This window comes from Ranitomeya variabilis, chromosome 6 (assembly GCF_051348905.1).
Source record: "Ranitomeya variabilis isolate aRanVar5 chromosome 6, aRanVar5.hap1, whole genome shotgun sequence".
NCBI classification, from domain to species: domain Eukaryota; kingdom Metazoa; phylum Chordata; class Amphibia; order Anura; family Dendrobatidae; genus Ranitomeya; species Ranitomeya variabilis.
The window spans coordinates 364,952,965-364,966,075 of NC_135237.1; the positions used below are offsets into that span (position 1 = coordinate 364,952,965).

A 13,111-nucleotide genomic window follows, 5' to 3' on the forward strand; every position below is an offset into this window, starting at 1 on the left:
ACATCACTATGTGTACAATCCCCCCACTGCGTCACCCCTTTACATACTGTAATATCGCACTACTGTGACATCACTGTGTGTACAATCCCCCCACTCAGTCACCCCTTTACATACTGTATTATCACACTGCTGTGACATCACTGTGTGTACAATCCCCCCACTGCGTCACCCCTTTACATACTGTATTATCACTCTACTGTGACATCACTATGTGTACAATCCCCCCGTGTTACCCCTTTACACACTGTATTATTGCACTACTGTGACATTACTGTGTTTACAATTCCCCCACTGTGTCACCCCTTTACATACTGTATTATCGCACTACTGTGACATCACTATGTGTACAATCCCCCCACTGCGTCACCCCTTTACATACTATATTATCGCACTACAGTGACATCACTGTGTGTACAATCCCTCCTACTGCGTCACACCTTTACATACTGTATTATCACACTACTGTAACATCACTGTGTGTACAATCCCCCCACTGTGTCACCCCTTTACATACTGTATTATCGCACTACTATGACATCACTGTGTGTACAATCCCCACTACTGCGTCACCCCTTTACATATTGTATTATCGCACTACTTTGACATCACTGTGTGTACAATCCCCCCACTGTGTCACCCCTTTACATACTATATTATCGCACTACTGTGACATCACTATGTGTACAATCCCCCTACTGCGTCACCCCTTTACATACTATATTATAGCACTACTGTGACATCACTGTGTGTACAATCCCCCCACTGCGTCACCCCTTTACATACTATTTTATCGCACTACTGTGACATCACTATGTGTACAATCCCCCCGTGTTACCCCTTTACACACTGTATTATTGCACTACTGTGACATTACTGTGTTTACAATTCCCCCACTGTGTCACCCCTTTACATACTGTATTATCGCACTACTGTGACATCACTATGTGTACAATCCCCCCACTGTGTCACCCCTTTACATACTGTATTATCACACTGCTGTGACATCACTGTGTGTACAATCCCCACACTGCGTCACCCCTTTACATGCTGTATTATCACTCTACTGTGACATCACTGTGTGTACAATCCCCACACTGCGTCACCCCTTTACATACTGTATTATCACTCTACTGTGACATCACTGTGTGTACAATCCCCACACTGCGTCACCCCTTTACATGCTGTATTATCACTTTACTGTGACATCACTGTGTGTACAATCCCCACAATGCGTCACCCCTTTACATACTGTATTATCACTCTACTGTGACATCACTGTGTGTACAATCCCCACAATGCGTCACCCCTTTACATACTGTATTATCACACTGCTGTGACATCACTCTGTGTACAATCCCCCTACTGCGTCACCCCTTTACATACTGTATTATCACACTACTGTGATATCACTGTGTACAATCCCCCCACTGTGTCACCGCTTTACATACTGTATTATCGCACTACTGTGACATCACTGTGTGTACAATCCCCCACTGTGTCACCCCTTTACATACTGTATTATCGCACTACTGTGACATCACTATGTGTACAATCCCCCCACTGTGTCACCCCTTTACATACTGTATTATCACACTGCTGTGACATCACTGTGTGTACAATCCCCACACTGCGTCACCCCTTTACATACTATATTATCTCACTACTGTGACATCACTGTGTGTAAAATCCCCATACTGCGTCACCCCTTTACATACTGTATTATCACTCTACTGTGACATCACTGTGTGTACAATCCCCACAATGCGTCACCCCTTTACATACTGTATTATCACACTGCTGTGACATCACTGTGTGTACAATCCCCACAATGCGTCACCCCTTTACATACTGTATTATCACACTGCTGTGACATCACTGTGTGTACAATCCCCACAATGCGTCACCCCTTTACATACTGTATTATCACTCTACTGTGATATCACTGTGTACAATCCCCCACTGTGTCACCTCTATACATACTGTATTATCGCACTACTGTGACATCACTGTGTGTACAATCCCCCACTGTGTCACCACTTTACATACTGTATTATCGCAGAGAGAAAAGCAGAGGTGATTACCTGCTGAAGCCTCCAAATACACTGCTGTGACATCACTGTGTACAACACCCCACTGCGTCACCACTTTACATACTGTATTATCGCACTACTGTGACATCACTGTGCATGATATACTGCAGGTTTTACTTCAGAGCCCCATAGTTACATGTTATGTCACTGGCGTATTATAACTTATTATGTTATAGTAGGGTTACCTGCAATCCTATGTAAAACAAATATTCTCAAGAAATGCTAAAATACAAACTCATCTCTTCTACATCTGTACGAGCATTCAATCGTAAAGAAAAACCTTGTATGAAGACTAAGAAACACATGCTGGCTTATTAATTTTTAATATAAATTTTTCATCAACACACATATATATTTTCTTTCAGCTTGCACCCCCCAAGCTAAAAATCATTTTTTCAATTCATTTTCATTGATAATTTTGCACCTTAGCTTGTACGAGCTGTTTGTTTCCGTGCTACTTTGATGTGGTCATGGATCATCTGAGAGGGGCTCCAAAACAGATAGTAAAAGAGTCAGAAGCTCTCCTATTGGACCGTTCCACAGATTTCAGTTAAGCCCTTCTGCAACCAGCAATGCGAAGTCTATAGAAGTCAAATGGTGCAAAATTTCTCAAGGAAATCAATTACAAAAATGATTTATTTATTTATTTTTTTTAGCCAAAATACATACATTTAAGTAAGAAAACTCCTTTAAAATCCTCGATTATCCATGATGGCAAATGTCATTTTCATGGTTGTTGTATGATCACATATTACTGGGTCGCCTTCGATAATGTGACGGGTACAACATACATATCTGCTTTTATTGGCATTGGAATCCCAGATTACATCGAGATGACGCCAGCCTGTGTTGATGTGGAGCTCTTATGGGTTCATTTCTGTGTAGATGTCAGAATACAGAATACAGAATACAGTAGTGGCACTTGTCGTTTGTGTCTGACTCCCATGCTAACCTCATTTCCCTGCCTAATTTCTGAGCTTATTAGCGTTCGCAGCTTCCAGTTCCTAGTTGCTAAGGAGCGGAATGATCAGTCCTAGACCTATATGAATAGTGCTCTGACTGGATGTTGGGGGAGGAGTGACACAAATGTTCGCTTTCCACCCACCACTTCCTCCTGGCAGATCTGTTTTTCCCTGACATTATCTCCTCTCATCTCGCTGCCTTTCATTTGACTTTCTCTCTGTGTCTGCATTTTTCTAACACTTCCATTATTTTGCGCAATATACAAAGATTCCATCCAGCGTTTCCGCTCTTACGTGTAGAGAATGAATCTCACGGCCTAACGGCGACATTCAGGACATAATGATGGCCGCAGCTGGCGTCAGGCAAAGGCCATTCTCGAGAAGCAACGTCCATGCACTGTATAGAGGATTCCTGGCCGACAGCAGGAACTAGAGGGCTGCTTCCCTGTATTCTGTCTCCTGCCGCACTTACCACTCCAAGGTTATCTTCATGATGTAACTCGCTCAGGAATGAGGAGGGTACCCACGACCTCTTACCCTTGCTGGAAGGGTCTCATATCCAAGATGTCTTGCACGTCAGTCATGAACTGGTCTTTTCCCCAAATTGTAAAATTAGATTATTCTCACCACTGCAGGATGATCTATAGGAGTTTGTGCCTGTTTGTCAACCCCCGTGTGACATGCTGGCCAGCCGTACCTGCAAACAGAACACTACCCTGGCATCTCTGGATTTAATGGGTCAGCACCCAAAATGTTCTGATAAAATGGCCAGTGAATCTCTGCTGATTATTATTGCTTCCTCAGCTGTAATAACCTGCATGCACTGCCTGTTCTGATCCATGCCCATATACAACCGGACTTTGAATTCTATAATTACGCTACATTTCTAGTTTTTCAGTTTTTTTCTGGTGTTTTAGGGATTGTGTCACGCTCGCGCCTTGACTGGCTGGCACAAGCGAGGGGGTGGCCACACTGTGCCACAGACCAGACTACCCTGGAAGGGGCGTGACTAAGCAGCTACCTTGGTGTTCACTGGAGCCTCTGATGGGGAGGTCAGGCTTGTGCGGCAGGAAGCTGCCAGGTACCAATCCAGGGTGGTGTCTGGCTGTGGCTGCTGATCTCACTGGGGAACGGAACACTGGCAGGCAGGCGGGCGGGCACGGCCGAGACACTGGCAGGCGGGCTCGGCTGAGACACTGGCAGGCATGCAGGCTCGGCTGAGACACTGGCAGGCATGCAGGCTCGGCTGAGACACTGGCAGGCGGGCATGGCCGAGACACTGGCAGGCGGGCATGGCAGAGACAGAAGGGACAGGAACTGACTCGGAAGGCACAGGAACACTGGCAAGTATGAGTGGTATATGGGAACAAGTAAGAACCTGTTCAGACTGGAAGAACAAAAAGCTGAGCAGAGCCGCAGAGTGCGGAGCAAAGAGCTGAGCAGAGCCACAGGGTGCGGAGCAAAGAGCTGAGCAGACCCGCAGGGTGCGGAGCAAAGAGCTGGCAAGGCCGCAGGGTGCGGAGCAAAGAACAGAGCAAGGTTACAGAGTGCGGAACCGAGAGCAGATCAAAGCCGCAGAGTGCGGAGCAAAGAGCAGAGCAGAACCACAGGGAGCAGAGCAAAGAGCAGAGCCACAAAGTGCGGAGCAAAGAGTGGAGCAAAGTCACATAGTGTGGAGCCGAGAGCAGAGCAAAGCCGCAGAGTGCGGAGCAAAGAGCAGAGCCACAGGGAGCAGAGCAAAGCGGAACTTGAGAGCGAGAGCAGAGCTGCAAGGTGAGCAGCAGAGCAGAACAGGGCAGGGCGGGAAGGAGTGAACACAAGGGAAAACACAGCGGAATAGGAAAGGCTACTGACAGGGATGCGAAAGGACACAGGAGTAGAACTAAGTTCAGACAGGGAACGGAACAAGGCAAGGAACAAGGACTCAGACCAGGGTACAAAGCCCCCTTGGGTGGCTGACACAAGAGACACAGGTACAGGCCAGGGTACAAAGCCCCCTTGGGTGGCTGACACAAGAGTAATAGCAGGACAGGTAAACCGAAAATACCCTCTCAGCCAGCAGAGGGCCTACCTCTAAGCCACAACATATAAACCTATAAAGAACCTGCTGGGTTGCAAAATAAAAAAACCAGATGTAAATGAAAATTCACAACCAAACAGAAGAGGTAACAAAGAACAAGTAGTTTTTATTAAGATAACAAATACATAATAATGCAATACTTAAATATGGACAAAAACGGTGAAAGGGAAGGCGTGCCAATAGTACCACCAGCAAAAGCAGATGTTAATAAATTGCTGGAGACGGACACAGCACATTCAGGCAGCCTGACTCCACAGCCACGCTGGGAAATGCCCAAGAATGAGACCAATGGCAAACAGTGATGTAACTAGGTAACTGAGACCTCCAAATGGATAAAATAAAAGTTAAAATAACCCATATATCGTATTAGATAACAATGTCACTGCACCAGATCAAAGACAGGGCATAGAGATGTACCTAGCACCGGTACCTCCAAGTCTAAGGAAAAATGTATGCATGCTGAAGATGGTAAGAAACATTACCTTGAGACATGGTAGCGACCGGGCACCAGCGTGGTGTGGGCAGGAAGGAACCTCAGGTACCGGTGCTAGGTACATCTCTATGCCCTGTCTTTGATCTGGCGCAGTGACATTGTTATCTAATACTACACATGTGGTCTTATACCATTCTTAATGGGTCCACTCCATGGATATATGGGTTATTTTAACTTTTATTTTATCCATTTGGAGGTCTCAGTTACCTAGTTACATCACTGTATTTGTTATCTTAATAAAAACTACTTGTTCTTTGTTACCTCTTCTGTTTGGTTGTGAATTTTCATTTACATCTGGTATTTTTATTTTGCAACCCAGCAGTTTCTTTATAGGTTTATAATAGCAGGACAGGGCCTGGCACCTCAGCAGCCAGACACTGACTGAGGAAGTAAGTTGCTCAGGCATTCCCCTAGGGGTGGGAATGCCTTAAGTACTTGAGGCCTCTTGGTAATTGGCCCGGGACACCTTAGGAAATGTTCATCAAGCTGTGATTTTTCTTCTCTAAATTGGAGTCATGACTTCAGTATGACATAGAGAGTCACTTTACAATTCCTTTGTTGTACTTATATTGCACTTTTTTTTCATTTAAGTCATGATTCTTTGCAAATATAAAAAATGTTAAAGCAACATTTGTTGAAACTTGAGTCATGTGACCATGTATCGCCAAGATTTGGTGCATGCTTTGCTTGCCTATATGCCAAATCTGTGTGAGCAGACTGAAAACTGGCTACCACCATGCCTACTGAAAAAGTGACAGCTTATGTTATGAGAAACCCTGCTCCACAAACAGTGGTGTAATTTTGCAGTTATGTCTTTGAAATATTTTCTTACTTGTACATTAATGTAATCTTCTAAATATGTGGTGGGGTGCCCAAAAATATCAGCTGCAACCATTGAACAATTGTTTTATGTTTTTCTAATTGCATAATATTATTTCTTAAATAGTTCGTTTATCGTCACAAGTGTTTTTAAAAGTAGCAGCAAATGTAGCTCTGAGATTCATAGAAATGCATATACATCTTCTTTAAAGGGAATCTATCGCCAGGTTCTGAGAGCAATCTGAGAGCAGCATGATGTACTGGCAGATACCCTGATTACAGTGATGTGTAACTTACTGGTTGCAGCTTTCTGCCTATGCACAGTGCATGCAGAAAGTTGACATTCAGTGGTGTGAGTGTGGTTGTGCACAGCTCTGCATTCAGAGATCTGGTAGATCTGCAGCTGGAAAAACATTGAGTTTATCAGGGTCTCTGTACCCACATCATGCTGCTCTCAGATTGCATAACAAAAAACCTGGTGACAGATTCACTTTAAGAAGCTACACTCCCAAATAACAGCAAACAGTGCTAAGACAATATAAGATGTTATATAGTCCAGGGAGAGCACTTATATGCTTATTTATGCAGTTAAAAGGTATTTAACAAATTGACTTATGATTTACACTATTAAGTGCAATGTTTATTTGGCTGAATGTAACCCTTGAGAGCACAATTTTAATTTTAATGAAATCTAAGAATCCCAAAGAGACATAATTACAAAAAGAGAATGAATAGAGAATCAGTTAAAATATTTTTCACATTTTAAGTATAAAATGGGTTTTCCTACAAACAAAGTTTATTTTAATCAATAGATCTTGGAATAATAATTTCCACAATGGGATGTGTTTACATAAAATGTTCCTGTGCTGAGATAATCTTATAAATGTGTCCCTGCTGTGTACTGTGTAATGGCTGTATCTGACCCCCTGCCCCATTCTTATACTCACCTTCCTGCGGCTTCACCTTTTGCTGACGCTGTTCTGGTTCCCCAGCGCAAGTTACCTCACAAGAGCTCAATGCAAGTCTATGAGACTAGAACAAGGCCAGAACAAGGCTCTCATAGAGATGTATTGGATAGTGTCCTCCGATGCGCTCCATGAAACACTGGAGATGCCCGCAGTTCACTTTTTGCTGGAGACCGATGGGAGCAACGCTGGAAAAGGATGAAGGTGGCGGCAGGTGAATATGAGACAGGGGGCAGGGGAATTACATTGAAAGCACCACTCCAGCAATAAAAAAAAAAACGCTGGACTGGTTCTTAAAGAGATTGTCCTTTTAGAAAATATCTTTTATCTTTAAATAGTGTAGTGCCGCAGTAGCACCATACGCAGTGAAGAGGCAGTGACCCACAAAGTTCAAACATAAGTCTCTTTAATGTGTTACTTCACACATAAAGGTGCATAGCATTTTATAGTACATGTCATCAAAGTTCAATACATACAGTTGCATCTCATCTCAGTGCCCGTTTCATAGCACTACACATCATCCGGCTTTTAGATTGCAGTCCCTAAACAGTCCTCTCCTTGTGCAGTATCCGTGGGGCGACCGCATGCCATATTACAGTCTCCAAACAAAGCTTCCCATGTTGCAGACACTACACACGCCAGTCCTCCTCTGACTAGTTCCCATGGGTGTCCTGCTCCGCTGTATCACAGTCTCTTTACTCACACAGCCGTACACAGCCCAAGATATCCTCCGGATAGCAGCCGGGCACCATATCCACCTGTTTGCAATTGTTACACATGTCAGTCCTCTTTTGGGCGCAAGACATACACCTCTGGGCACAGGACTGTCCACATCCGACTCTTTCGGGCACAGGACATCCACCTCCGGGCACAGGACTGTCCACATCTGACTCTTTCAGGCACAGGACATCCACCTCCAGGCACAGGACTGTCCACATCCGACTCTTTCGGGCACAGGACATCCACCTCCGGGCACAGGACTGTCCACATCCAAGACCAGTTACTATGGACGACTTGCATCGCTGTATACGCTGTGGGTGCCAGGCTATTCAGCTGCCATAGCTGCTGGTTCCACTGGCCTGTGCTCTGCACATCACAGCCAGCGCTCTGTAGGCCTCTGCTCTGCACACCAGCACACACCAGGCTTACACTGACGTTGCATCTGACACCTGACACCCCCATACCCCTTACTGTAGGGTTTCTAACAAACCAAGCTGTGGCTCTCAGCCACATAGAAAGCCAGAACCAGAAATCCATGACTGCCATGCACACCTATGGACTTCATCCGTCTCCATGCACAACCTGGGGAGAACACACAGCGACCCCTACCTGTGACACGAGCCACTGCCTCACAATAGGTTTAATATTGCAATTTACCTTACCAATACGATAGTATTCAGAAATGTGCCCTGATTTGAAGCTATCAATGACACTCCTGGTTCACGGGTTCCTGTGTCAGCACATGACCAGTGCTATGTATAAAGGGGGCTGGCTAACTAGCTCATTATATTAGCTAAGCCAGACCCTCCTCCCTTATCTATCATTGCATTTAGATTGTGAGCCCCAATGGGGACAGTGATGATAATGTGTGCAAACTGTAAAGCGCTGCGGAATATGTTAGCGCTATATAAAAATAAAGATTATTTATTTATTATTATTATTGCCTATGAGGTGTGTTATTTTTATTGGAGGTAGATATCCCCACCCCTTTAACGAACCTAGCGACATGACTAATGATGTTAGCTGTGGGCCAACCCTTTAAAGAGGACATCCACGTTTCCACTTTAGGTATGTGTCTGCACTGTCAGTGATATGAGAAAGTGAATACGAGCCTGAGAAATTTATTATAGGACATCTGGCAAAAGGTGCATTTCACAAACCTTGCTTGAAACCCTTCTCGTGCATCATCATACAATGCTGCATGTCAATAACAGGCCAAGCATTTCCCTTCACATGCGGCAGGGGGGCACTGTGATGTTTTGAGGGACCGCTACCTTTTTTTAATATGTCTGTGCAGGTGGTGATTTTACAATAGACAACTAAAGAGGTTTTAGAATTCTTTCTTTAAAACAAATCCCATCCCTACACTATGGTACAATTGTGTTGCATATTTTTTATCATTGTTGTTTGATGACACAGTACTGTAGGTGAATGTCACTGCTGTCACTGACCCATCTAAATCATTAGAAACTCAGGAGGTTTATTTTCATTTATGAAATATATATTTCTGCGTATCCTCTTATCAGAATTCATATTAACCTTAGAGTAGCAGCACGCAGTCCTGTGCGCCTAATATTGGGAATTTCATTTGTCCCTTGTTCCGTTTCTCATTTATACCGTGATGTCTCATGATGAGTCACATTTTCCTGTGATGAGGATTAGTTTCTGAGCCTGAGTTGACGTGTATGACAACAGTGATGGAAGAAGAAGAGGCATCGTTGATCATTAGAAGCGGGGACAAATATGTGAACATGTTTTTATCACAAATCAGTTTTCAAAACCCATGTAACGGTTGGCCTTATTATGTTGTATAGCTTATAATTAGTAGAATTGGTACAAATCTATTCGCACATCCCATTCCATTGGCCATTGTACAGGAGCTTTTACCTGCCAGCATCCATGGCTCTCCCTATGATTAGCCAGCCTGGCGTGACATCGTTGTTTGGGCGTGACGTCAGGCCAGGATAGCTAATCAAAAGAAGAGCTGAAGTTGCTGGCAGCGGAGAGGCAGCACTCGAGTTCCATTTACACAAAGTCTACTAATTGGTATTTCTAGTATGGTAGTGGAAGGACAAAAATAAATATGTAAAGAGAAGGTTCATATCAGACTAAATTTAACCCTTAAAAAATGTTCTTGTAATATTTTCTCTAGTATGTGCACAGTCCTGTGGTTTCTGCCATGAAATATTTGGTAAATGTCTCATTTCAGATCATAAGGATGAGTTCGTGCGCTGACATCTGTGGGTCCAAGCAGTCACAGAATACTCCTGAAGGAGGTTACCATCGCTATGGAGTTCGGTCCTATCTGCACCAATTTTATGAGGACTGCACAGCTTCAATATGGGAATATGATGACGATTTTCAGATACAGAGATCGCCCAGCAGGTGGAGCTCTATAGTCTGGAAGGTAACTGAGCTCTTTATTACCTTATTTTAAAATGGGCAAAACACCGCACACAAGTCAAGGTTGCCTTATCTATTAATTGATTTGTTTTTATATTTTATTTTCATGAACGTAAAATAGAATAAAACTACGTGTTTTGTGTTCTATCCATTCTCCCACCACTTTATGATTACTCTCTGGGTTTAGATTCACTAGAAAACTTGAAGTGTTTGAAAAGATCAAGGCATCATTTACGGATGTTTTTAGGGTAAGTTCACACTTGGCGGTTTTGCAGCATGTTGTTTTCTGCAGCAAAACCTGATCTCTTAGCAGGAAAGAAGCTACAGAAAAAAAGCATGTTTTCCTTGTTTTTTTGCATAAAAAAACAGCAAAAACGACTAGTGTGAACCTAGCCTTAAAATTAGCATTTATTTCTTCGTCAACCCTCTAACCCTCTTATTTGTGCTCATGACAGAATCTAGACTTAAAAAGTGACTTTGTATCTGACCCGGACCTCTTAATCACCTATATTTAACTTTTAATGGAGCTGCTAACTGGCTGCAGCGGTCCAGGAAGAACAATGGATATCACATTAATATCACTTATACACTCAGCACAGAAAATGACGACCGTCAATGTCACTTAGTACATACAGTATTAACAACGTATTTACTGGGCAGGATAGCTAAAGTCAAGATGAAATTGCTTCCTTTACTATTAGGGGTTCAAACATTCCGTCATAATTTTATATAGGGCAATAACAGAAGGAAAAAGATGTGTTGAAATGATCCTCACGTTTCAACAGATGGATGGATTGTGAGAATGCCTAATACTTCAAAATTTTACCAAGAGTGTCACCTAGATCAACTTAAAGTCTCTCAGGTACACAAGTAGAAGACGCCGATGCTTCCTGGAAATTCAGCATGCTGCCCTATAGAAACAGTCTATTGTTGTATCCAAATCTTAAAAATCTTAAAGGGAATCTGTCAGCAGGTTTTTGCTATGTAATCTGAGGACAGCATGAGGTAGGTGTTAAAACACAAATTTCAAAGATGTGTTGCTTATCAAGCTTTGTACTGTTGTTTACTTGTAATGAATGTTTTATCACCTGGTGATTATCAATGTCCATTGTCCAGACTTCAGGGCTCGCTCTGGTTAGGTCAACTCCACCCCTTCCTGTGATAAGCAGCTCACTGTCAGTAGACGATGTACATAAAGAGCCTGGTGTGGGCGGAGTCAGCTGTAGTGTGGGCAGGGTTAGCCTTCTTAGCTATGCTTCATGTTACAACTAAGATTCAGGGTCTTTTTGCCTACATCATGCTGCTCTCAGATAAGGTAGCAAAAACCTGCTGACGGTTTCCCTTAAACAATTAATTATTTCATTAATGGGCCCATGGGGCTTTTGAAACAATAAAGGACAGATAATTGCCTGCCAAAACTCCTCCACCCCACTGCTTGCGCCCCCCACTGGTCTCCAGGTTTTCTCTTCTGGTGGCAGACGAATAGTGACACTTGCACCCACTGAGTGACTGCAGTCTTCATTTCCATATGGGCCAGAAGAAAGATTGTTTCTTTCATCTTGAGCAGAATATGGAGGTTGCAGTCATTCATTGGCTTGTGACTGACAGCAGTGGTCTCGTGAGATTTTCCTCCCCAGAAGAAGAAGGAATGAGACTGTTAGAATATGGAGACATTGATCCGGTGTATGAAAAAATGTGCCAATTTTTATCATTTAAAAAAAATGTGTAGAAAAACCTTAATCATACGTACATGTATTTCACAAAATGACGATTGATATGTTGTTCATCTATACTCCAAAATATAATTCACATTAAAGATTGCAAATTTATAGTTGATATTATATTATTATGATAATAAAGATGAGGATCTGGATTTCAATTAAACCACTTAGTTAAATGTTCATTGTGTGTAATTCATGAATACCGGTTTGGCAATGTTCTCCAACCTCTGGCTCTCCTACAGTGCCCATTTTATGACATGATCAGATATGAAAGTCAAACATCAGAATAATGTCATTTAGAGGCTAAATACTTTGTCTAATAACTGACTTTGACATCTGAATCTGATATCTGACTTTGACAACTGAGTCTAATCTGTGAGTTAGACATCTGGCTTTGACAGCTGACTTTGACAACGGAATGATACATGACTTTGATATCTGATTTTGACATCTGGCTTTTACATGTGACTTTGACAACTAACGTTGACAACTGACTCTGATGTGACTTTGACAACTGACTTTGATATGTGACTTTGACATCTGACTTTGATATGTAACTTTGATATGACATTTTCACGTGTGACTTTGACATTTGACTTTAATATCTGACTTTGACACCTGACTTTGGTATGTAACTTTGATATGTGACTTTGACAACTAACTTTGACAACTGACTCTGATGTGTGACTTTGACAACTGACTCTGATATGTGACTTTGGCATCTGACTTTGATATGTAACTTTGATATGACATTTTCACGTGTGACTTTGACATTTGACTTTAATATCTGACTTTGACACCTGACTTTGGTATGTAACTTTGACATGTGACTTTGACAAATGACTCTGATATGTGACT

General features: G+C 42.8%; 1 protein-coding gene across 1 annotated transcript in view; it reads left to right on the forward strand.

Moving 5' to 3' along the window:
• Positions 1–13,111, forward strand: part of NRSN1 (neurensin 1) — a 44,093-nt gene that overhangs the window by 12,431 nt on the left and 18,551 nt on the right. Inside the window, exon 2 of the mRNA XM_077269966.1 lies at positions 10,339–10,536. Within this exon, the coding sequence (XP_077126081.1) occupies positions 10,348–10,536 (189 nt within the window). The 5' untranslated portion in view covers positions 10,339–10,347. The remainder of the gene's footprint in view (positions 1–10,338; positions 10,537–13,111) is intronic.